This window comes from Pecten maximus, chromosome 7 (assembly GCF_902652985.1).
Source record: "Pecten maximus chromosome 7, xPecMax1.1, whole genome shotgun sequence".
NCBI classification, from domain to species: Eukaryota; Metazoa; Mollusca; class Bivalvia; order Pectinida; family Pectinidae; genus Pecten; species Pecten maximus.
The window spans coordinates 34,812,649-34,839,491 of NC_047021.1; the positions used below are offsets into that span (position 1 = coordinate 34,812,649).

Consider the following 26,843-nt stretch of genomic DNA (forward strand, 5'->3'; position numbering starts at 1 on the left):
AATTAAACTTAGTCTTGTAATTTCCGCTCCTCTGATATACTATGATGTATTGCAATGTATAGAACAGGAGCGGAAATTACAAGACTAATTTTAATTAGATTGACGCAAATTATAACTTTTCACGAAAACATATTTTTCTATCGGGTATATGTGAAGTAGATATTTTAAGAAGTATGAAGAAAATAAACAAGGAGCAGCGCACGAGGTAAAAATAAGTTTTATTTGAAAGGCAGTGTAACATCTTCATTCTGAGAAAAATCCACCTGGGAGGTCCCTACAAAATTGAAACGATTTCCATACCTTTAGTATAAAAATGGTATTTTCCTTCGTTTCAGATTTTAAATAAACCGAATCTGAGCTTGATTTTGCTAAGAGGAGTGAATGTAACATTTTCATGATAGTCTTTGATATAAGTAAATTTGTCTGAGGTCGCCGACATCACTTTAAATAACAAGGTAAGGTATCACTTCTTCCTAGTGTAAAATATCAAAGACGAATGACACGTGATGTTTATGCAATGTCTCTGTCAATCGAAACCAACAATTAAAACCTACTTACCTCTTGTCAGGTCGTAACAATTGACATTTTTAACAAAAACAGACATCGTATAATTTGACAACATAAAATGTTTACTTTAAATAATTACCATAATAAACTCTAAGGGGAAGTCATCGACTGCCATGACAGTCAGTCTTAATTACAGCAACCCTTAATCGTATTCCGCCCTTTCTGAAGAGATTTGGGGTAATAGTGCCATGAATGATAACAAGGGGTGGGTTATTAGGCAGCCAATTCAAGCTTTCATGTTTTTAAGGTCTTATTGCCAAACTGATGTTAATGGTCGATACGGTTGGTAGCCACCAGTAAAATGCGACACATGAACCTCAAGACGGTATGGGTCGAGATTCTCATCAAGCTTTAAAATAGAAGTTTAGAATCCTGCTGCAGTGTGTAAATGTCACCTAGGCCTAATGACGTTACACATGGTTGATAGTTCAGCTAATATCAACACAGCCCCTCCCTCGCACAGGGGGTAGGCGCGGACCTAAATCACAAAACAATAATTGAGATAACAAAAATAGCCTCTCTCGAGTATGGCCCGTCCCACGACTACATATCATTGCGCCTACCCCCTGTGCTCCCTCCGACCGTCTAATTTCCTTGGTCAAAACATCATACATGTACCTACCGAGCTCTGACCGATTTGCCCATTTGAAATATTGCATGAAAATCTTTACCTATGCAATATCACTTTCCTACTGTTCTTCCAAGGGCCTCACGTTTTTCCACAGGAAACATTTCACTTTCCTTGTACTAAACCAAAGCCTAATGCTTTGAAACACCTATATATAGTACTCTGCAATTGTATTAATGGCAAAAGTGAAAAAAACATCAATATTGTGAAATAAAATTTTCTAAAAGTATATTAGATGTAATTTACCAATATGAAATTTGAAATGGAAATTAAATATTGTATATTCTTATAATAATCAGGTGTGTTTTTTTCGCATCGATCTTAGTATACCTTGGTATATGAGGGAAAAGTTTTGGCATGATGGAATTATATCTAACAATGGGGACCAAACAATTCCCCTTTAGTTTTATCTAGTAAGACCTTTTCAGTATGACCTACAAAGTCTTTCTAGAAAGTACATAATTTGATTTAAACATTAGTTTGTATAATTCAGAGGTTTTATATGTTTGACTTTTTCTTTCATGGTTGCTGTTGTACATTAATCTCCCTACTCCACAGAGTCCGAAATTCAACGGCTTTTCTGTATAAAGGGAGACAACTCCTACTTTTTATGACACGTTCAGCATCCCACCACCCGGCGATGCCAAAATCAAACAAAATACACTCGCGCTATGTTTTTATTTTCATATTGTTTTTCGTATTTTATAAATATCATATTGAATGGCTAACAGACGATTTTGTTTCAGCTTATATTTCTTAAATTTCTTTGATATTTTCTCAGCACTGGACAAAGTAATTGCAAGCAGTATTGCTCTTTTTAATACAATAACCTTTATTCGATTGATTTCCCAGTATTTATTATTATTGGTTTAGTAAAAGACGTAAAAACGATGGTGAAGAAAAGTTTAAATAAATTATAAAAGGGGAAATACCTAGAATGCCACATATTTTCAAACCTTTTAGGGAAAGTTTGGAGATGTGGTTTTATAACAACAGGTACAATTGAAAGTCAAGATATACTAATTTTGTCAAATTTGGTGGGACATCTATCTTAAATGTTAACATGTCTGATAGACACACTTCCTCTGATGGCACTCTTTGTTTGATCATTACAAATAAGTCACTTTTTAAAAGGTGAAACTCACAGACTGTCTGTATTGTGGATGTTTTTCTGAAGTTACTGAATTGGAGGAGAATTTGTAAATGGCTGCCCTGACTACAATCTTGTAAACTCTTGTTTTCTCCTGTTATTTTCCATTCATTCTTACGATAACACTCAACTTTTTTGCTGAAAATAATCACTTTTCCTTTCAACATTATATTTACATGTTGTTTTTAAAATTCTTTCAAGAAAACAAAAACAACTTCAATAACTACTTCAAAGAATTTCAGAGAAAATTAAATTCTTGGAATATTATCTTCATACAATTTTTATCACATTTGGTTGAAGGATAAGAAATATTACTTGGGATAAACCTCCTTCACAGATGGAAAAGAGGACAGATAGACAAACAGACAGACCTCTGACTCCAGGTATAACCAAGACAATACAGTCTCTGGCAACCTTTATACACCAAACTAAAAATTAAAAATCCAAATTTTGATGAACAAATTTATTTCTTGTACATGATCTTGATCAACATATATATATATATACTTCCTTGCAGTCCTCGTTACACACCATCATTCTAGCACTCGATTTCCGTGTAAAGCATATTTACCAAGTATGTAACAGAGATACGTAACCAAAAAATTAACAAAAGTTTTCTAGAGTCCATCATCAATCAAAAGCTGAAGTTTCTGTTCAAATATGTCACTAGATCTCCTACATAGCACTATTTCTTCTTTTAACTTTGCCAGTTTGTCAGACACACCACCTGCTTCAACTGTCTCCAAAGCTGACTGGTCAGCAGTTGAAGTATCCAGCAGCTTGAAGGCAGAAATTCTGGGGAGATCTGAACTGTATCGCTTAGGAGTAATACAGTCACCAAACACAGAAGGCTCTATTCCGGAAGCATCCATGAATTCTGGAGGTACAGTATAATTGGGATTGAACAACAACGAACTACTTCTATCGAATGTTTGGTCTGGGCTATCTGCGTCAAATTCATTCAAAACTTTTTGAAGATACCGATCAAATTTCTGAGATTCGCGGCGTTCAGTTTTAACAGATTCAAGCAGACGGCAGGTGTCTTCCTTGGCTGCCATTTCCTCCTGTGACAAAGGGTCAAGGTCAATATTAGCACATGATGTGGACGTCACATGGGAGTCCTGTAATCTGTCCTGTCTCCTACTCTGTTCTAGCTTAGCCTCCCGAGCTTTGTCTACGGCAGTCTGTACGGTGTTGTTCAAGGATGGAAGACCTGTTAAGAAATAAAATGTTAGTTATGGCCATTTTAAGGTATTTTATTGGTCACCTGAGTACTCATACACCTCTATAAAATGTTTTTTTGTTGTTGTTTTTACCTGACGTGTGGAAATTACCATGTAAACATAACAAGATTTCTAGTACCAGGTACAAATGTACAAAATATGGCAACTGTAAAGGAGGTGGTGCATAGGAGGGCTAAATCGGCCCACGGCGATTTTTTTCCCGGAAACATATTTCTGTCAAAAGCATAATATCCCCGATTATGTGGGAGGAATTATTTTCCATTCCTCAATGTATATATTCTTTTTTTGGTGATTTCATTATTTCCCCATCAAACTGCATAAGAAGCTAATGTTTTGACCACTAATTATTATAGAACACATTTTTATTTCCTATTTGTGAAACAAATTCACCCCATTTGTTTAAGGTTTAACTTTGTATATGAATCATCACGCTCCGTGACACTAACATTAAATTTCAGCCTAATTTGATGTCTTCTTTGGGAAAATCATTGTTTTTAACTTTTCATTTAAAGTCTAATACCACAAAGTTATGAATGGAGTACTATCAAAATTTCCGGTTAGAAATAATCTTTGGATATTCATAAACATTTAATGAAACAAATTTATTTTGTGAATTACTGGATATGCCAAGATTTTATTATGTTAAATTCATACACCCCAAATTTTGGACAACATATCAAAGTACCGAAAGTACTGAAAAATAGAGGCAAATGCTACAAAAGGTACATCAAAACGTTCGACTAAACATTATTTTACTGCTTTACTGCTTGTGTCAGACAGGGTGCTCCTTTTTAACCCTTGGTTTTTTAATACAATTTACTTCATGACCTTTCTTTGTATGCAAAAATCTTTTGTTATCCAGTAATTTTTGATGATTTGTTTTGGTTGTGTATTAAGATTAATATGCAAACATGTTTTTTAAAAGCAAAATTTGATAGTACTCCAACGATTATTACATTTTATCTACTTAACAAATAAAAGAAAATTTCAAGAAGGTAAATTTTTTACTGATAATTTTGTTAAAAAAGCTGTAATTACACTTTCTATTATACAAATTCATACTAAGCACACATGTTTTTATAAAATATAACATCACATGAGAATATCAATGCAATATGAAATTTATCAAGTACTTTTGTACGAGAAACATATTGAATTTAATAGGGAGGGTACACATTTTTTACAGAAACCATGTTAGGTGGCGCTGCGTATACAGCATTTGCCAATTTTCGTTTTAGTGTCTAAAATGACATGTATTTGGTAAAAGTCTATCATAATATCATGCATAAAATAAGATTCGGCCGTGGGCCGCCATGCACCACCTCCTTTGTCAATAACATGACCACTTTTTTCTACTGCAGTAAATAGTAAAAATAATCCAGAAGAACTGCATATGAAATACATAGCATAGAAATAAAAAATTGAAGAACTATATCTGAAAGCAAAATTAAAATTCAAAACAATTAGAGCACTGTATCCCAAATTATCAAATTGTCATCCCATGACCAAATTTAGTCCAAGGACTCTGTCTCATTTCCCCATTGTTTAAAAATTGATAACTTTGTTTTATACAGATAATCTTACAAAAGAAACTTGAAGCAGACAAGTCTATTTACTGTTCAAACAAGCAACTTACAAAAATTCATCTAGACTAAAACAAAGTCCCTAACACCAAATTATTCTGGTACCACTGATGTGAAGAGAGACCCCACAATGGGACAATGGCTATGATCAAACACCATCATACTTTGTCATGTAACTCCCAACATTCGAGATTATGTGAAAGACCTCACAACAAAGACCATCCATACAGGTGTGCTGCCAAAAGTTCTCAAGAAAAAACCTTTTATGTCATATTAGTGTGAAATGTGTTTTCGTACCTGTGATATCTCGCTGACTCTCCAGGTAGGTCCAGCTATCAGGAGGTTTGTAAGCCTTCAAGTGGCTGTTGAAGTACACTACTTTCAACTCCTGGTCATCTGACTGTAAAACAAAAATTTCATTTTTTTTTTTAAATATAACAATACAGATACACAGATATTAATAAGACATTATGATACAGTATCATGTAAATTTGAAAGGATGCAAAATAGTATTTTGTATTGGTCATATCTGAACTAGAATCCATTCTCAACTGGAACTCTGTTTTTATCCATCAAACAAAATAAGAATGAGGCCTGAATGAATTGGCGTACTTTGACACTAACAAAATGTGATGTCACCCCTCCCTCCACAGTAGTGTCCACCACCGTTGTTTGGTTCAATATTTCAGGGAGTAAATTGAAAATCAATCGTGGTTAACTGCGAGATATCTATATATCAAACAGCCATTGTAGATTTTAAAGCAACACCATGCATTTGTAACAAAGTTTTCTGACATTCTACAATCATTTCCCAGCTGGAGATTTGAAATTAGATTAGTCAGCCATTTTGTTATACAGCCACATGATGATAAATTACTAACCAGCATAGGCTTGTATTTAATCCCCTTGTGATTAATTCATGCTGACTCTAATTTGTGTTTAATCAAATTTTTCACCAGGATAACCAAAGTAGAAGAAAGTACTAGTAAGGGACAAAGGAAAAGAAAATTTAAGATGGATCAATCCAGTAGTGACCGCCATTCCCGAGGTCATGGACCGAGTACAGTTAGGTCTGACCTCTGGACAGAGACTGACCTCTAAATCTTCCATCTGTGGGTCTGTAAAACTAACGGATGCCATCCTATATTCTATACAGGCAGTGATCACGTCTGTCCACGGTACATTCTCAAAACTCGGCTCACAACGGTTTTCTCCCTCCATTAGGTAACAGGTGTCCTCAAAATCTCGACGTATCATCTTCAGCAGCAGACGCATTCTGTCAAGAGTTCAAAATAAAACATTGACATACCATTTCATGGTTCATCGATTTCCCCAACTCTTCCAGGACAGGGATCCACATAGATGTTGAATGTTGGAATGTTGTAAAATTATGTACCAGAATCATTTGCGTATAGCAATATTGCAACAAAGGAAAAGACTATATCCCACAATCTTGTTGTGACATTGATTTTGTGAATATTTCAGGAAACTAAATCATTTGCTTTAGTTCATTTCAACATTAAAGCTATAAATTCACAGACTTTCCAAGGCACTTCGGTCAAATTCCAAGACATTTAATGGATGTCATTGAATTTCAAGACTTTTCCAGACATGGGCTGAAATTAAAGGACTTTTATAACCCTATGAACTATATATGCCTTTCACATCTGACAAATGAAACGAGAATCTGGTATTGACAACACTTGCGAAGTGGTCCATAGTAATTTTCTTCTTATTTTTTTATAATTTTATTTTTCAAAGCCAAACTTACTTGGAAACAAGATCCACCTTGGCTGACCCCTGGTCATCTGCAGCCACACTTCGGACAAAGGCCCAAATCTCATCACACACCTCTGACCAGTCTGTGTTTTCTAGGTCAATATCCTGTAGCCATGGTAACTCCAGTTCCTGGATGATGCTACCCAGATACTCAAGGTGATCCTCATCATTCCAGTAGGGAGTGGGAAGCCCTGAAATGTCAAAACGTTTAAGGGGATATGATACCTTATACAAAATATTTCTTATTTGTGATTTGTGTTAGGGTTATCTCCCTTATGGATATAGGCTATCTTATCAATTAATCACTTTTAAAACATCTGCTGCAATTAGCATTATTTGATACAGCTATGCGTGTAAATATATATAATTATTATATTATACATTACCCAAAACATCATGTTTTAAAATGGCCAGAGCATTTGCGCTTTCTATCAACAAAGCAACCTACTATCCAAGTTTGTTATCACTATATCTATAACAACTAGAACATAAGCAAATTTTGTGTAGTTAATAACAATGTCACAACTAGCTGTCCCTGAAAATATCTATGTGCCCCTCTCTCAAATCTATAGGCATTGTTAACCCAGTTTTTACATACTGAATCAATACAATGAATTCTGGATATCTGACCTTCAACAGTGTTTGAACGACTGAACTCTGGGACAGGCCAGGAGATGTCGAGAAGTCTAGGGGAGGTAATCACTTCTCCCATGTGACGAATGACATCATTATACAGTGTCAGCAGGTCGCTCGGCCTCTGTAACAAAATAACAGGCATATATCAAAGAACCGCTTAATTAAATGCATGTGAAGATTTTATTTTTCTAATTACAATATAATTTTCAATAATACATATACTGTAGTATATTAAAAATACAATTTCAAAGACATTAGTCTGGTCTTGCATAGAATTGAATTGTGTTCCAAGTCCCGGTGGACAGTGCTATATACCATGTCATTTTATAACCTGATAGAAAATATGCAATTTGCAATATTTTTTTATTTATACAATTAGAGACCTTCCATTGGTTTTACCTGATGTAAACAGCCATTGACCTTCCTCTGTTTGAGGTTGTAGAGTACGCGGGTGTAGAAGTGCTTATGAATGGTGGAGTCAATGAAGTCCCGTATGTAGTTAACACACAGTTGTGGCGAGCTGGGGTATTCCTCTCCCAGCCACTGTACTGCCTCCCCAAGCTGTCGGAAAACGAAATGTCCAGTACAATCAGGATTACCAGTTCCTTATTCTTTTTTTTTTTATATTATTTTGATGAACTGAAATGTTTAGATTGCATTTGAATTGTAGTTGAAATAAAGATGTAATATTGCTTACCTCTGCTGATAATGACAAACTGTCAAGGTCGAATCCCATTTCAAGGTCATCTCTGTAATCTACATCGAGTATGTAGACATTGGACACTTTGTCCAGATTAAGGTATGTGTCCATGATGTTCTGCCGGACCAGATCGTCAGTGACCATAGATTGACTTGTGGACACTGGACAAAGGATGACCAGAGACACTGCTGGTCTACACGGCTTCAGTTCAAGTAGACTGTCCAACCTCTGACGCACTCTTTTCCAGTAGATCTGAAGTTAGCAAAACACAAGGTTATCAAGGTCAACTGTAGGGCAAATTATAACACAGGGTTAACTATAAGGTTACAAACACAGGGTCAATTCATATTGTCAAATATAACCGAGGTCCAACTATGAGATTACAATGGTCAAACACATGGTCAGCTATATATAAGGTTGTAAAGGTCAAACATTGGCTCAACTGTAAGGCTTTAAAGGTCATACAATAGGGCAACTGTAAGGTTATAAAGGTCACACACAAGGTCAGCTCTGATGTTACAAGGATCAAACATAAACTCATAGTCAGCATCATCATCCTCCCTGGGGGTAGGGCCGAGTTAAACAACACATGAAATACCATCCCTCATACTTACAGAATCAGGGTCATCCTCTATGCCCGGGGGTAGGGCCGAGGTAAACTTATACCTGGAATACCATCCCTCATACTTACAGAATCAGGGGCACCCTCCATGCCCGGGGGTAGGGCCTAGGTAAACTTATACCTGGAATACCATCCCTCATACTTACTGAATCAGGATCATTCTCTATGCCCGGGGGTAGGGCCGAGGTAAAACTACACATGAAATACCATCCCTCATACTTACAGAATCAGGATCATCCTCCATGCCCGGGGGTAGGGCCGAGGTAAACCTACACCTGGAATACCATCCCTCATACTTACAGAATCCGGATCATCCTCCATGCCCGGGGGTAGGACCAGGATGATCCCGCTGACCCCCATCAGGTCCTCCACACCCTGTCTGCCCCTACGGGGTTGTGGCCCCTTGATGGCTCTCACACAGACACACAGTTTACATGGTGAGGTGTTGTCATCCTCCATCAGGTCAGCCTTGTACAGACTCAGCACTTCCTCCTATACATATAGTTATCATGTGTACAGAAATATTGTAATTTTTAATGTACTATTAAGATTTTCACCTATGCAGTACACCATATTTTTGTGCATTCCTTATTTAAGAAATTACCATAAAACCAATTGAAGTTCTGAGAAAATTTTATGAATTCACTTCTAGATCTCACCACTGCAATTATTCACAAATAAGTCCTGGCCCACAAATACACACTTCTTTTCTATTTTTGCAGAATCATCAAAAATAGTATGCTAAAAGTGGTTCACAAAACCTTAATTCTAATTTTATACTCTAGAAGAGAGGGCTGATTTGAGGATAATATAGTAAGATTTGAGTTCTTTTAATTACTCCTTGATATGACAATGATGTGAATAATTTGTGAATGTAAACATGTGTAAATCTACCACTTACCTGACCTGTAGCCGTTGAACTTTTTGAGAACTTTGACCTTAGCCAGAGGTTGAGATGACCAGTTGCGTTTTTGTCCCCCTCTGTGTCACAGGTATCGGGATCTGGCAGGGATAGCAACAACTTCCAGTAGATTGGGGCTGGTCGATCACCTGTAAATACAGCATACTTCAGTAACATACACTCCTTAGTTGATGAAGATTTCATTCTTTGGTAATTTTGATATTATTAACAAAAATTTGTAATATAATGTAGCTCAAAGGTACAAAGAGTTTGAATTTTTTGCCATTTTTTAAATTTGCAAAAAGTTATGAAATATATTGAAAATGAAATCTAAGAAGAATATGGTCTATTTAACAACTGCCCTTCCAAAGTAATACAGATTAGTATTTACTTTACATAAAATGCTACATTTACCTTTGAGTTTTCTGTGAAGGATTTTCTGTACATTTCCTCCCACAAGCTTCACAATATCAAAAGGCTGCCAAGCCTTGCAGTGACAAAGATTCTGGTATAATTCATGGGCACTTAGAAGCTTTGCACCAACCCATCTTTGACTGGACAGCTCTATGGATGATGCCAGTGAGAGCCTGCCATCACTACTGATGGAGAAACTGTTTCCTATGATTCCATCCTCTCTCCTGTCGGGGATAAGCATGTTGATCTGTTCCGCTGCTGAGTCCATACTAGGAGCAGACGGGAAGGTGAGCATGCCACGTTTTAGTTTCTGTCGTGCAGAGAATTCCTTTTTCCAAACCTGAAGGAACCTGCCAGCTATTCTGAGCTGGATGCATTTCTCAATATCTGCGAGTTTTCTCCAGTCTTTCCACCACGTCCTTCTGATAGACATCTGCGGCTACAGATTGTACCAGTTCTCCCATTGCATCCTCTACAATGTCATCACCGACATCTATGGAACACCTAGCCTTCTGTTGCTCCTTCAGTTCAGCCTTGACCTCCCTGAGGGTTAGAACAGTAAATTTATCTTCATCCAAATCTTAGAACTGATCATTAATTATCAAAGGATATATATTCAAACCTGTCTTAAACTTTAAAGGCTGCATCTCTCTGGTCTCATGAGTGGCCTTTACAGATAGGCTCGACTTTACATACTATTCAGTAAAGTAATAACAATAGACGTTCCAAAACATGACTGGAAATGTAAATGGCTAATGTTCTTAGTATGACATTTCTTGACTTTGACATTATTTGAATCAGTATGACCTTTATATGACTTGGTTAATACATAATGAACTTACAGAAGTCAGCTTGACATACTCTTGGCTGTGAAATTCAGTGACCTTAACATTACTGGACAGGGGTCGAAATTAACTTTTTTCGTCACGAGCAATTCATTGCGAGTGCCTAAAAATTTTGAATTTTTGAACTAGCAAACTTTATAGTAGTGTTTACATTAATTTTGATACAAAGCAAACTAGAGAAAATACAGGAATCACACCAATTATTGGAAAGATTTCATTCGTCATAAAATCATAATTTCTAATATTGGTATCTATTTTCCACTCATATTTTTACTAATTATGCTCATGTATCACGTATATGAACAGATTATCAGGAAAAACATACTAGCAAAAATTTGAGAGTAGACAACATTTTAACCCGCATTTCCTGCAATTTAACTGGCATTTTGCTATAAGGAGTTAATTTCGAACCCTGCTAGAGTCAGTATTATACTAACCTTTGACCTGACATACAAATTGACCTTGACCTCTTTGAATTCGATACATTACCCCCCTGAACTTAGATCTGATGTACACATTGACCTTGACCTTCCTGGAATCAGCATTTTACATACCTGACCTTGGCTGTGGCGAGGTTGAGCAGTTCCTGATTGGTCACGTCCTTGATGACCTCGGAGACAAGCGTGGCCATGGCCCTCTTCAGTGTGGCTTCCCTCTCCTGTTTGAGCTGGCGCTGACGTAGGACTTGGATCTCATTGTAATAGGCTATAGACAGGGCACTGTAATATAACAATTGTATATCATACAGATTAAAGATGTGTGTGAGACTGTTATAATCATGCTTATAGATGGTCACCAACATCATTAATGGTGGAGACAGATTTCTGAATATTTCCAAGACCAAGCATTTTCTACAGGCATATGATGGGAAATGTTCAGATCATGGTAGTCTCCACTTGACAATTTTACCTAGCATCAAACTTGGAATGACTCTTTGTTGGTGATGTTTTTGTAAAGAACTGACCAATTATTTGACGTTTTTGAGTCAGACTGACCCATCATAACCGGACGTATTTGTGACAAGGCTGACCCTTTACCCAATGTTTTCATGTCAGACTGACCTTTACCCGACATTTTTTCATGTCAGACTGACCCTTACTTTTTAACCCCTTACCTGACATTTTCATGTCAGACTAATACCTCACCTGATGTTTTCCAGTCAGTCTGACCACTTAACTGACATTTTCATGTCAGACTGACCCCTAAACTGACACTTTCCTGTCAGACTGACCCCTTACCTGATGTTTTTGTGTCAGAATGACCACTTACCTGACACTTTTGTGTCAGACTGACCCCTTACCTGACGTTTTTGTGTCAGAATGACCCCTTACCTGACACTTTCGTGTCAGACTGACCCCTTACCTGACATTTTTGTGTCCGACTAACCACTTACCTGACATTTTCGTGAAGAACCTCCTCCACCAGAGAGTGTACAATGACGTGACTTTGGTCAAGGTAAGTCTGTACTTCGCTGTATGTCTCCCTCGACGCCTGACCACAGAACTCGTCAATGACCTCCCAGAACAGCATTTTGGCACACTCCTTCACATCCTAAACACATCAACATACTCTACTGCTCAAACAACTAGTTAATTTCTGCTATTAGCCCACAACAATTATTGAGTTTTAAATTTTTACTGTATTTTCCAATATTATTGATTCCATAACCAAAGAAGTAGAATGCTTGTCTTTTTTTGGTTATGATGGAAAGGAGCCAAAAACACAATTTGTTTTAAATTCAAAATGTGTAGAAATTTTGAAAGTCATTTTGAATTTGACTTAAATTCAAAACGTGTAGAAATTTTGAAAGTCATTTTGAATTTGACTGCCTGACAAGAAAACAGATGTATACAATTTATACATCAAGCATTCATCAGAATGAGAGAAAATATAATTTTGGTGAAAAAGCAGCATATTTAAATTTTTTTTTTTTGCTGCAAGAGAAAGAACTATGAATATACTGCTGTTACATGAAAGGCAATATTTGTGAATGAGTTCAAATGATGCTCACGTAAATTATCACAAAGGGTACTTGTTTATGCCCTGTACTGTCACATATGGAGGTTACGACCTGTATATTGAATGTACCTGGTTGGTGAACTTCTGTGGTTTTGGTTGGACAGGCTGTGTAACTGCTGTTGGCAGTGACTGGGAGGGTATTTGTGGTTTGAATTCCAGGCCTGCTTCCACTTTATTCCCAGGCTGACTATAGCTTGGTCCAGGGTAAGGAGGTGGGGCAACAGTGGGTGGCATGGAATCTACTTCTAATTTATCTGATAAAACAGAAGGGGAGTCTACCATATCTGAAACAGAAATTTATTCATAAATATTACAAATGACATGCTACTGAGATGGACACAACATTTTGTATGGGACTCAATAAATATCAATTTTAGTTATTGCAAAATTCATATTTAATTGTTTATCTAATCATAGCACTTTTCACGCTGGTAGTTCAGCTTAACTATGATTTTGTTGATTGCAGTATACACTTAATATTTTGGCAATTCAACATTTCATTAATTCATTTATGAACAGAATTTGATATATACTGAGTTACAACTTGTATGACCCCTGGTGTAGCCTTACCATTTGCATCAGTGAAATAAATATGAAAATTTTTCATAGACTCATGAGCATGTAGATGTAATGTCCAAGTTTTAAATAATCTTTACTCACAAAGGCAATAAAATGCTATCAGTCTGTTAAAGTTTGCCAAAATTTGTTCATCATTGCATCATAATATATTTGCTAAATGTTGACCATTTCGTCCAATTTTTAGATTTTGAAATGTTTCAAATGGTATATATTGCTTAGCTCTTTAGCTCGATGGGTTGAGCATAATACTCATAAGTTCCAGATTTTGATCCTTAGTGAAGGCAGTGAAATATAATATATAATGATATATGATATAAATATGGTAATACATTTCACGACCTGCGAATAATAAATTTGAGAAAAGATTTTCCTGTGCTTTGTCCAGTAAAATACTCACCTGTCATAGACACACCTATATTAGCCACAAACTTGCCATTATCATCAAAACTAAAAGATGGAGTAGGTAAGTTAACTGGTGACAGAGCTGCTCCGTTGATAACCTGTAATATACAAAGCAAATTAAATTGATGGACAAAAGTATTTTTTCAAACAGGACATGCAATCTCCGGTGAAGATCCGAGGTGGCTGTTTTGATTCCTTGCCCGATACAATGAGATAACATACCATCCTATGTTGTTGTGGGTGTGTTCTTGGCAAAGACACTTTACCTCAGCTGCAATGGATGACATATGATGGGCCATTTTCATGTTATTCAGTGAAGTAGCCACCAGCTACTACAAGGAGAACTGGTCTCAAATAGAAACTGGCTGTTCATGGGGTGATAAACCCAGCAAACAAATAAAGATCTCGGAGACATCTTCTAATTATTTCATACCAATGATTTTAAGAAGTTCATGAGTTCGATTTTTTCTGTTCATTTTGCTTTATCAGCCGTTGCATGACAGCCAACAACAAATTGATCATGTGACAATATTTTCTGACTTGATAATGCTGTCTCCTTTCAAAGTAATGATGCCATTTCCAGAGAGGCTTTGGACATCTGTGTCATTTTTCTTCTGAAATTTTCAAATCTGCCTGGCAGTCAATCTCCTTTTCTTATATGGTATTAAACAATGTTCATATAAAGTTAGATAATTCTCACCTCCCCGATGCTGACGAGACGTTTTGACTCAATCAGTCTTTCTGCTCGTCGAGGAAGCCAGTTATTCTCTGGTTGTATAAAGTCGGACCGGTTCAAGATTACTGTACTGGTGTTGGCCCTCAGTCCGTAAAACTGACAGAAGTCGGCTGCCTCGGAGCTGTTCTCAAACGCAAGGATTCTCACAAGATTATCTATAGCATACTGTAATAAGAAACAATGAAACAAAAATTAATGGTAAGTAGTTTTTCATCACAGCACCAGATTTTTCAAATTGAACATGTGGTCTTTATCGTATTTGTTATCATTGAAACATGAAGTAAAATCAAGATATCTTAACAATACTTTATAATTTTTAATTCTAATAATCCATTAATTTTGAGCATTGTTTTCTATAGCATTAGAACACATGACATAACCTAACCACTCAAAGGACACTTTGTTTGGTGATGTGAATGTTTGGATATCTGTGATTTAATAAAAACAGGAAAACATGTTACATGGGGGACATGGCAGTTCTGATGTGTGGTGATTAGATAGGCCACATTCTTCTGTACATGAAATCTTAATGCCTTGGATGCTCCTATTAAATCACTTAGAAAGGGGAATCTCAACCCAAGTGGAAGATTCTTGAGTTGCCAAACACGAGGCTTGTCGAGTGTTTGGCAGCTAAATTATCTTACCCCGAGAGTTGAGATTCCCCTGTCTCACCCCCAAGGGGGTGAAAGATTCTGTTATTTTTCTCTTACACTGTTTACCCTCTAATGTATCTAATATTGACGTTATATCAATGCAAGGAAATGTTGATGTGATGTGATTGAATTGTCGACGTGACTTCATTGTACCGTTGCTGCGATGTCATGATATTGTTGACTAGACGAAATACAATTGTTGAGAACATGAAAAGAGCATGTGTAGCTTGTCTTTTCCCTCACCCCAGTAAAACTGCGGATATCCCTGTCCAGGGTAAGAGAAATCCAATTCTGACCTCTTCCCTATATGAATATAATCTTGTAATAACACAACTAAACAATAGGATAAATTACAATGTCAATTTCATGTCTACAGTGTAAATATTTTGACAGGTCGTCTGTCTACAGATGTCATACAGTTTGTTATATTTCATACCTTGTGCTGTCCCTTCCCACAGGTAAATAAGATTCGTTTTAGTGCTCCGCCGCGGACTTGAGTGAAATACCTGTGCAATGAATGAAAAAAAAAAAATTATCAAATTAGTGAAATTGAAAAACAAGTTTGAAATTTCCTATTAAAGACTTTTCATTTTACAGATAAAATTGATGAATGCAAAAACCTATGCATAATTACGATGCTACATATATAACTAGGCATCATAAAAGGTTAACACACACTTCAGGACAAACACTTACCTGTGCATGATGCAGGCATTGAGGTATGAAGCATCACGTACGAGTCGGAAAAATCTAACGTAGTTGTGACTGTTGAGAGCCGAATACACTTGGAGTGCAAAACGAATATGAATGGAGTTCCTTACATCTGCTCGCAGTTGCTGTGTTTCCCTGACGAGACAGAAACAAACAGAAATCTCTATCAATATAAATTCATTGAGTTCATTTTTTGCTATCTTTGAAAACAGAGTGTAACAGTGAAGACATCTTGAAAATTATGTTATTTTGCCAATTGTCATCTTTTCCGCAATTTCTGCGAAAATCATATACATTTTCTTCGATATTTAAAACCATTAAACATTGAAACCAAAAACTTGTATTGTTTTGCAAATTTAAGATACTTCAACAATGTTCTAACATCTGTCACATATTCTAAAACAGACTACACCAAAGTCCTTTTTTGATAGTAATTCTGATTTGAACTTTGATCTGGAAGTATGATAACTTTATGAAAGAGTAATAATATACAAAAAGATCAAGAAAGCTAATTATCACAGATTTTTCTCTTGAAAATTGTTGTGCATTTTTAAAGATATCACTAAACCCCTTTTTTAATCCCATTAGTTCACTTGAAAATATGTTGTAGTATAACAATAATTAACTGTTGATTAATAATAAATGTGAGTTCTTTTTTGGCAAGCATACCGGCCCCACTAGAAACAGTAACAGTGACCTTGACCCAAATACCCTGAAACTCTAATATGTTCCAGATATTAAGGTCCTTTATCATTGTGTGAAGTTTGGGTCAAAATCCCTCAAGGAATAAAGACGGAAGGAAACCTATAGTTCCCCTGGTTTCCCCGGCAGGGCATTTAAAAACCACAGTTACGTGAAGTCTAATGGAGTCTACATTTGTGAGAGTGATCGCCAGTTATAATTAAGTCTAAAGGAGTCTACGTTTGTGAGAGTGATCACTAACAAAACCCTTATAAGTTACTAAAGTGTCAAACCTTAGGATATCACCCTGATTCAGGTTCATAAGGATCATGTAGGCCCTGATCTCGGCTTCGTTACGACAGTATGTATTGTGTTTCTTCAACAGATCATGGTAAAGTTCCTTCAGGGTCTGCAAACATTTTGTCATGTTCTCGTTGTTGATTTTTTCATCAAATGAGAACATGTCTTCTTCACAGAGACGCTCCGCACAGAACACGTGGAATCTGACACACTTCTCCAGGAGTTCTGCTGTGTGGACGTCACACAACTGCTGTTGTGTAATATCCTACAACCGATGAACCTTTACATTGTACAGTATATCATTACCAACAATGAGAAACCAAACCATTTTTTCAAATATTAAACTTAGATAAATTAGAGCTAGTCCATTAAAATATCTACCTGACCCCAGGAATCCAAAATAAATCACTTCTATCCATGGTTGAATTTCTATAAGATCTAGTAATTTATTCAATAAATTCTATGGGTGGTACCCCTTAACCGAACCTGGGGTCCTGGAGTGGGGTAGATGTTTTACTGGAATAGCCCTTACATGTATTACCTCTGTAGGGACTTAAAAGTTGTTGATGAATTTTACAGGCACAGTCAAACTTTGTTATCCAAAACTCTTGTAACTCATAGACGCTGATAAGCTCAAGTAAAAATTGAGTTACTACAGTAAAAATCATACGTAAAATATACTCTGTTCACTTAATCAAAACAGATATCTTGAAGCATTTTTTTATGGCCTTTTATGTAATTTATTCAGGACAGCTTGTATCGATCAAACATCACTTTTCTGTTGTTTTCATTAACAAGTTTATTTCAAATACAAATGCCAACCTTAAAATACCTTTATTTTTAGTCTCCCATTAGTCTAGTAAATATGTCATACAATTCCACATGATACAAAATCAGTTAAAATTAACTTTATTGTGCCGACGATAAGAACACCACAAACTGTCCATCAGTAAGTCTCTATGATGTCATGTTCTGTTGCCTACCTTACGAATGCCTCGCATACGATTCCACAGGAAGTCAAACCAATCTCCCCACGTCCCGTCACTTCCTTTGTCTGCTATCTCACTCAGCAGATAATTCATTGTCATCACCAGTACTGATACGGGGCGTAACTCATAGGGAAGTGGCTCCTCCTGGTGGCCAAAAAATCAGATATATCTCAAAGGGAACTGTCTAAAACAGTCTTTTTCCTCCACAAGAGAAATAAAATATTTTGTTTATAAAGTGTGACTAGAAAACAACATATATCTCCAAACAGGGGTATCTCCAAGACCTAGATGTATTTAGTATGTCTGTCAGAAAAAGACGAAATGTACATCCTGACCTGCAGGGCTTTTCCTGAGGGCTTTTTGGGGCCGTCAATGGGCCCCACTACAATTGTCGCATTTCCCAAGTGGAATTATTTAATTTTAAAGCCAAATTACCAAAATGTTCTGTTTACTCCTGAAAAAATCTTTCCCAATTCACCAATTTTCTTCCCATAAAGAGACAAAAAGACCCCATCCCAAACCAGTGAGAAAAAGCCCTGACCTGGGAGATAAAACATCTCTCCTGACAGGTCTTCCTTTCTAAATAATGGGATATAGCATTCCTAATTTTAACAAGGCTACACCTTACAGATAGTTTTTATTGTAGAACATTTTATAGCATTTAGCATCCTGACAATTTTCTAAAAAGGACTTGGAAATATGACAGTAAAATTAACTTATAAAATAGATTAAACTATCAAAAGCTGAAATGGAATCTGAGACAACTATATGGTATGTAGACATGCCCTGATTAAGAAACTCCTGATGTTCGTTGAATTCTGTCAAGACATTTTGAAGGAGTTACAGAATAACAAAGCAGGACAACACTGGTGGCGATGACAGATTATGATCTTGACAGAAACAAATTTACAATATAAGCATGCCTGGTTATGGTAAAACTTATGAAGCTGATCAGAAAGTTTAGAATGGATGGAAGGACACACGGATGTGAGGCCCTAGTAGATATGAGGAAGGATAGAAAATGACCTGATCTGCAGAGGATCTACTGTACTCCTTCACAGCTCGTAGGTGATCCGCTATGGGGTTCATTCCAGGCTGTAACAATACAAATAGGCTTTACAACAATAGATTTTACGGTAAATTGGAGATTTCTTTCAAGCATGACAGTTCCTAAATGCCATACTTGAAATTTTTGAATAGTTTTTTGAAAATATGAAAAACAATAGAAAAATATTCTTTAAATGAATTCTTTACTAATAACGCAAAATGAAAATTATTAATAATAAGAATAATATTTAAGGTTTAATTAAAACTGATGTGAAAATTTGCTCAAAGAATAATTTCATACTAATGTTTAACAACCATTGTCACTATATTGTCTACAATTCCAGGATGATAATGGATCCTTAACCACACTCCAATTTTCCTCACCTGTAATTCAACTCCTTGTAAAGTTTCAAATGGGTGAAGACGTCGTTTTTCTTGTCTATCATAGCGCTCCATCTCAGGACACATATCAGGACAATTTCCTACGAATGCTTTGGCTGTGGCCAAACTCGACTGTTTTGTACGCCCTGAAAGGGGAAAATATTACTGTACAGAAATACAACATTTTAGAACATGAAAGTCAAGAGTCTGAAGTGTTAGAACCCTACCATGGTTTGCTGGGTGTAAATTTGATATCTTTCGTCTTTTTGTTAAACCTCTAAACTGGGATTTAAAACTAAAAATATTTTGACATCCCAAAGAGTTTGTTTATTTTATGGAAACTAAACATTTTCTGTTTTTAAAAGGAAAAGAAAAAGTCAGTGAAGATAAAATTAAAACGTGAGACATGATAATAAAATATCCAGGACACACATATCACCAGTTTTATTTTACGATTTATTTTAAGACTTTTTGGAGTGCCAGAGCTACAAATCTCCCAGTAATTGAAATTAAACACTTTCTATAAGTGAAGGAGCTGAAAAACTGGAGACATCACATCAAACCTGGGCTAGCTTAAGTTCCTCCACAAAATAAGTGAAAACCTACCATGTCTGATAATCTTGTCTCTGAGTTTGAGGATCTGGATCTTGTCGGCCACAGTGTGAACCACGGAATTAGTCAACGTCCGCAAGGAATCTATAAGGGAACCACAGTTTAATGTAATGGTAACATCTAATTTATATACAGGATTCAGCCGAGGCAGAAAAAAAAAAAAAAAAATTCAAGACCTGAAACTAAATGAAGTATCAAAATTTCACAACGTACCTTTTCCTATCTTGACGTCATCGGCAGAGGATGATGGAGTCACTGGGACGGGACTGGCTTGTCTGGTGCGTGTCATGGGACTGAGATTCCGTGCGGGCCGGGTCTGAGGGGCGGGACGTTTCACCTCCCTTTCCATTGCTCCACTGTTGATGTCTGATGTACCAGCCATACTGCTTAGTTCATCGTCCACCTCACTCTTTATCCACTTTGACGACTGTGCAGGTCTGTCTCTATGGCCATCTGACAGTAAAGTATATAATATTAACAGTTACAGCAAACTTAGCATCAAAGTATACAGCAAAATCAACATCAATAGCTACAGGAAACTCAGCATTATTCGTTGCAGAAAACTTGGAATAAATGCTTACAGCAAACTCAACATCAATATTTATAGCAAATTTGGCATCAACATCTACAGCTAAATCAGTATCAACGAATACAGCAAACTACATTTACAGCTAAATCAGTATTGATGGATACAGCAAACTACATTTACAACTAAATCAGTATTGATGGATACAGCAAACTACATTTACAACTAAATCAGTATTGATGGATACAGCATACTACATTTACAACTAAATCAGTATCAATGAAGACAGCAAACAACATTAACAGCTAAATCAGTATTGATGGATACAGCAAACTACATTTACAGCTAAATCTGTACCAGTGAATACAGCAAACTAACTATCTAAGTATAGGTCACAAACATTGAAGCTTAAAGAAAATAAATTCTAATATATTAATAAATACCTGTGGCCCGCCGTTTTCCATGTTCACCAGTCCTGCCAGTCGACTCCTCCGCCTGTTTTTGCCCTTGAGGTGAGGTCACATTGTGCCGACCCCAGAAGATCTCCATTGGGTTCATATCGTTGTCTATCCTACTGCCATGTCGCTTAGCACTGGCGGCTTCTTCCTGTTAATATAGTAGAAGCAATGCATATGAAGAGTTTTGGGGACTAAGACCAACTAAGGAATTAAATACTCTCCTGTTAGAATGGGAGCCATGTGAGTTAAGGGTTGATAGGATCAAGATCATTTTGGTTTACTTTGTTTAACATCATATTAACAGCCAGAGTCATTTAAGGATGTGCCAGGTTTTGGGGGTGGAGGAAAGCCGGAGTACCCGGTGAAAAACCACCCGCCTACGGTCAGTACCTGGCAACTGCCCCACGTGAGGTTAGAACTTGCAACATAGACGTGGAAGGCTAGTGATCAAGTGTCAGGGCTCTTAAACTACTCGGACACTGTGGACCCCGGATCGAGATTATCTTCTCCTGTTCATAGAGTGGGGGCTATTGGTGTCAAGGGTTGATATGTTAAGATCTTATGAGACCAAGATCAACCAAGGAATCAAATGCACTCAAATAAAGTGACATTGGACTTGCATCAAAGATAAGGGTGAGGGGATTTCTGTACAAGACATTCTGATGGAATGAAGGGCTATTATATTATATACTAAAACCACCATTATTCTAATTCAACCTGCATGCTTATCAACTAGTCATCAACTCAATAGGCAAATATCTGTCCATATATTTCTTATTAGAGAGTTATTGTTACCACAGGAAAGAAAATATGTTGTAGCTGGTCACATAAAGAGAGGGTCACTTAATCGATTTAAAATATGTAGCAAAACTGCTCGGCGGTAATTGAAATGGTCCCTTAGAACAGAGGGTCACCTTATACAGTAGGTTACCTGGACCGATTCGACTGTATAGAATTAAATTTTAAATTACTCCATCAGATCGGTTTTGAGTGCGAGAAGAACACTACCTGTTAAAATAACTTACGTGAGTGTCGAAGTGAACTGTAGCCTGCTGTCGTCTTGTGTTTGGAAAAGTACGTTTCACCTGACCAAATTTTGAGAAGTGACTTCTTAGGTCCCTAGCATTGTTGTATTTAGCTGGCACATTTCTACACACAATCGTTATCTTGTCTGACATATCACTGGACACAGATGACAGTCGGCGTAACATTGTCTTCTTTGCCCTCGGAGCTTCATCTGAAAATGAGACAAATTGGTGCCAAAATTTGTTCAGAAAGTGGAATCTACAAACCATTCTCAACGAGATAGATTTTTACCTTTCTTTCCACAAGTTCAGATTTTTGCATTAAAGCAAATACTGATTTGGATGAATAATTGTTTTTGGACTGAAGTCAGAAGCAAATCACTATATTATCCCACAAAAAAATGGTTTAAGCAAGTTCTGTAGTGAAAGGTGATCACACGTCCTTCAAGTGTCTAGATGCTTCTTACATGGCTTCAGAAACACACATTAATTCTTGTAGGTAGCAGGTGATTAGTATATTAAACCTTAAAAGAAGTTAACTTAAAGTATATATTTATACATTTGATAGTCACCATTGATACTACTACAGAAGAAATTTCAGGAACATACTTTCATTGTTTTTCTAAAACATGTTTAAAACCTGATATTGGAATCTTATGAACAAGAGAGCAGTGTATAACTATATTCAAGTCATATTGTAGTAGATACCAAAATGTTTGATTTTTATAAACCACAGAACAATTAAAACTTTTGAATAAGTATTTGATATATGTAGACACAATGCCTAACCAGTGTCTGATAGAGAGTTTCTGGAATTGATAGAGAACACCACCATAGGTCATAGGTAGTTCAATTTGCATTAAGAAAGTATCTACAATAGTCCGAGATTTCAATCACATATTAAATTGATGGATTCTCCTGAGAACATGACGCACTGCTGCAAATGAAGATACTTCAATGATAACATATAAATTACCTGCGTCGTCACTTGTTTTCCTCCCCAACTTGCGTGTGTCACTGGTACCACCCTTGCCAAAAAGACCTTGGTTTTGGTTACCTACAAACCAAAGTGATATATTTGATGAAAATTTGAGTAGATCTCAATAAAATGATATTTAATCACTCATAATAAAGAATTACCTGTAAACATTCCTAAATAGCTATAACAATAATCTTATAAATTAACTGAAATTTAATATACTTCATTAATCTTTAAAAAGCTCTTGACCTCAAGCACTAATGATCAGAAAAAAAGTAGTTTTTTGAATTGCAAGACAAATCACCCAATACTTCCAACAAAAATTTAACAAAAATCAAAGAAAATCTTCTTGCACTCAGTCATGTATTAGTAAATCATTTATAGATCCTCTTTTTCTAAATCCAGCTAACAAGAGACTTTGCTACCATAACCTGTTTTTCTGAAGAGCTGCGTGGAAGACGAACGCTTGCCAGTGACATCAGAACCACTCTGGTCAGCTGAGGGTGCGCCAAACAGCTTCTGATCCTGTGAGGCCACAGAAGCCCCTCCAGGTTTCCCAGAACCTGAGCCTTTCATGTCATCCCCAGCTTAATGCAAAGTTTAAAATAGTTGTTAAGTATTATTTTTGTTGTCAATAAAGCTACAACAGTAAGCAGTAAGGAATTTAATACTGGTGTTTCCTCATAAATAATATCAAGATAAAGGCATCTTTAAATGTAGAGTTATATCATCTCATTTGTGTAATGACAACAAGGAAGTTTAATATGTATACATAATGATAATTAATGTGCAAGGAACTAACGAAAAACAAATGAATGAACATTTTAATATTATCTTATCTTGCTATTGTCATAACCAACAAGTTTATTCTTGCCAAATATAGCATACCTTCCCCCACCTACATATATATTGCAGGTAAGTGAAAATGCTTACTTATGTGATTTCAGTAAACTAGCACCACTAATGTGTACAAAATTGTATTTGTGTTGGCCAAAAAATGATAAAAGACATATTCTAATTACTTGCTGACAGTGTTGTCTTGATGATAAATGTTGTCCTTGGGGGATGCAGCTGCTTTGAGAGATCTCCCGTCGCTCCTGAAAGTGAAGGAGGGTTGGCCGTGCTTCCTGTCGGAGCTTTCCCCTCCTGGCCACCAAATACACTGGTCTTGGAGGAACCACCAAAAACATTGGTTGTGGTAGTACCACCAAACAGGCTGGCTGTCGACCCTGTATCTGTAAAATCAGCAACACTTGCATTGATTTTTTAAATATCAGTTCAATGTTCTTTGAAACTGGAATAATTTGTTTTGCAACTGTTGTAAAATAAATAAAGTTTATACTTGAATAATTTCACTTTTGAAAGTCAAACTAAACTGTTAAACTTCTAACAAAAAAGAGAGAGGATACCTGTATACATTTTGTTACACATGTTGTAGTGTTCTATTGGCAAAAGATTGATTACATTAATAAAACACATGTACCGGTATTGATGAATTAAATTTATCTTCATCAAGGAAAGTATCTCAGTTTACCATCAAAACGCACGGTTTTATGAAATTTTAACATATGTGAAATTTTACCAGAGATTATACCTTTTTGTTGCTGCCCAGAAGCTGTTTGTGCCTGTGCTGTTGTTACTGTACCAAATCCTGTAGTACTGCTGAACACTGAAGTTGTTTGACCACCAAATGCTAAACTGCCCTGGCCAGTGCCACCAAATGTTGAACCGCTCTGACCAGTGCTACCAAATGCTGAACTGCCCTGGCCAGTGCCACCAAATGCTGAACCACTCTGACCAGTGCCACCAAATGCTGAACCACTCTGACCAGTGCCACCAAATGTTGAACTGCCCTGACCAGTGCCACCTAATATTGAACCGCTCTGACCAGCACCACCAAATGTTGAACTACCCTGTCCAGTACCACCAAATGTTGAACCGCTCTGACCAGCACCACCAAATGTTGAACTGCCCTGGCCAGCACCACCAAATGTTGAACTGCCCTGGCCAGCACCACCAAATGTTGAAGTGCCATGTCCAGCACTACCAAATGTTGAACTGCCCTGTCCAGTACCACCAAATGTAGAAGTGGCTTGGTTTGAATTAGCAAATACAGATGAATTAGTGCCCTGTGCAGAACCACCAAAACCAGATGAAACAGTTTGGTTTGTACCACCAAATACAGAGGTTGATTTTGCTGTGCCGCCAAATGTACTTGATCCTGAACCGCCAAACACAGATGATGAAGTTGTTGCATTACCAAAAGATCCACTAGTTGTCTGACCTGAACCAAAAGCTGGAGCATTGGTGGTTGTGCCAGTTCCGAAGGCACTAGCCATACCAAATGCTGATGGACTAGCACCTGTGGTTACACCAAATGCAGGTGTTTGACCAAACCCTGAAGAACTTGTAGTTGATGTGATTCCAAAATTAGAGGTGCCATGGCCATCACCAAAAGTTGTTGCTCTAGTAGCTGTACCAAACACTGACGATGAACTGCCAAATGCTGGTGAACTTGTAGTTGCACCAAATAAATTAGTCTGCTGTGATGTACTTCCAAATCCAGTTGGTGTCTGTCCAAATGCTGACTGGCTTAAGCTTGTTACTCCAAAAGCTGACTGTCCACTTGTGCCAAAACCAGTGGCCGCCTGTCCAGTACCAAATGCTGGCTGACTTTGACCAGTTGCTCCCTGTCCAAATACAGGTGTTCCTGCACCCGACTGACCAAAGCCTTGACCAAACATATTGCTAGGGTTTCAGTTGATCATTGATGTTGCATGTTGATTTCCATTTAGGCAGCTAATTTAAAGAAAAAGCATACAATTCAATTAATGAATTTTAAAAAGCAAGGCATTTTAAAGATTGCAAAATTTCAATACATGTAGCTATAGCAGCTACTGTACTGATAAAATTAGAACTCCGACTTGAGACATTGGGTACAGGTAAGTGATACTAGTGCTTTAAAATAACCCGACAAAATGGCATTTTCTCATTAAAATGCTGAGTTATACACATGATGCTGAGATATTCACATAATTAACTACAATTGCAAATAAAATTTCAAAGATATTTCTATTTTTACACACATTTTTAACCATTTTGATTTATCCAATGGGCAGTCACACAGTAAAACATTTATAAACACATTTGTGAATCCATTTTACAGGGCCTTTTTATGACTGGTTTGGGAACGTTTTTATAACTGGTTTGAGAACAATTTTGTTTTTGTCTCATTTTGGGAAGAAAATTGGTGAATTGGGAAAGATTTTTCAGGAGTAAACAGCAAATTTTGGAAGTTGGACTTTAAAATGAAATAATTCCATTAACGGCCCCAGAAAGCCCTCAGAAAAAGCCTTGTTTTAACACATTCAAATTTTCAATAACCTCAAAAAACGTGTGTATATGCTTCACTACATATCCGCTTTGTAAGATTTCATATGTAATCGGTACGACGTTCTACATGTAAGAAATGTAAACAATCTTGCGAACTCACTTTTCAAGCAACTTGAAAAATAATGTTGGTTCCGCCACTAATAGGTCCGCAGACAATGTTATTAATTAGTTAATTTAAATTAGGAGTATATATACCATATACAATCATACATTCAATATAACAACACAATATTAACTTATTGAATGCAATTTCTTATTTATCAAATGAAAGATTTTTAATTTC

At 36.6% G+C, this 26,843-nt stretch overlaps 1 protein-coding gene across 1 annotated transcript; it reads right to left on the reverse strand.

Moving 5' to 3' along the window:
* Positions 1-2,793: 2,793 nt before the first annotated feature.
* On the reverse strand, positions 2,794-26,710 carry LOC117330675 (germinal-center associated nuclear protein-like). The gene is given in 31 exon segments (XM_033889115.1): positions 2,794-3,558; positions 5,470-5,572; positions 6,268-6,448; positions 6,944-7,142; positions 7,582-7,708; positions 7,987-8,148; positions 8,285-8,539; positions 9,210-9,401; positions 9,811-9,959; positions 10,225-10,621; positions 10,623-10,767; positions 11,624-11,788; positions 12,463-12,620; positions 13,158-13,372; positions 14,065-14,167; positions 14,770-14,970; positions 15,895-15,964; positions 16,155-16,304; positions 17,144-17,415; positions 18,134-18,283; positions 19,166-19,234; positions 19,571-19,713; positions 20,174-20,263; positions 20,393-20,632; positions 21,149-21,311; positions 22,189-22,400; positions 23,165-23,245; positions 23,593-23,754; positions 24,190-24,402; positions 24,762-25,966; positions 26,661-26,710. Coding segments are annotated over 30 exon segments (6,513 nt in total). The 5' UTR covers positions 25,912-25,966; positions 26,661-26,710; the 3' UTR covers positions 2,794-2,962.
* Between the last annotated feature and the right edge of the window lie 133 nt (positions 26,711-26,843).